The following is a 330-nucleotide window of genomic DNA, read 5'->3' as shown; positions in this document are numbered from 1 at the left end:
TCCCTGCCCCCCACCCGCCTTCCCGCCGGGCTGTTCCCGCGTTCCCGGGGCCAGGCGGCAGGCACAAGTCACTCGAAAGTCCAGTCCTTCCAAGGACACGCACTCTCCAGGTTTGAGACACATTTGGCTGGGCCCAAGTTATTTAAGTAAGAGTTACCTTCAGGAGAAAAGTTTTAGGCTTAGGTCCTCTCTTCTTGGGCCCGTACAGCTCACGCTCTCGTTCCCTTTAGGGAGTCAAATTTGTCAAGAAGTTAAAACTTTTCCCAAAGACAGAAACAGAAGCGTATGAGTTTTAAAAAATAGTAAAAACCAAAGAAATAAAAGGGGGGG

At 50.0% G+C, this 330-nt stretch overlaps 1 protein-coding gene across 1 annotated transcript in view; it reads right to left on the bottom strand.

The window, feature by feature from the left end:
- CBX6 (chromobox 6) overlaps positions 1 to 224 on the bottom strand; it is a gene marked incomplete at its 5' end in the record, with an annotated part of 8,977 nt that extends 8,753 nt beyond the window's left edge. Inside the window, one exon of the mRNA XM_029085584.1 lies at positions 158 to 224. Coding sequence (XP_028941417.1) covers positions 158 to 224 — 67 coding nt within the window. The remainder of the gene's footprint in view (positions 1 to 157) is intronic.
- Positions 225 to 330: the final 106 nt, after the last annotated feature.

Source organism: Antrostomus carolinensis, unplaced genomic scaffold, assembly GCF_000700745.2.
Source record: "Antrostomus carolinensis isolate BGI_N321 unplaced genomic scaffold, ASM70074v2 scaffold38516, whole genome shotgun sequence".
Lineage (NCBI taxonomy): Eukaryota > Metazoa > Chordata > Aves > Caprimulgiformes > Caprimulgidae > Antrostomus > Antrostomus carolinensis.
The sequence above is the reverse complement of the archived record's forward strand: the minus strand, read 5'-3'. Positions and strand labels throughout refer to the sequence as shown.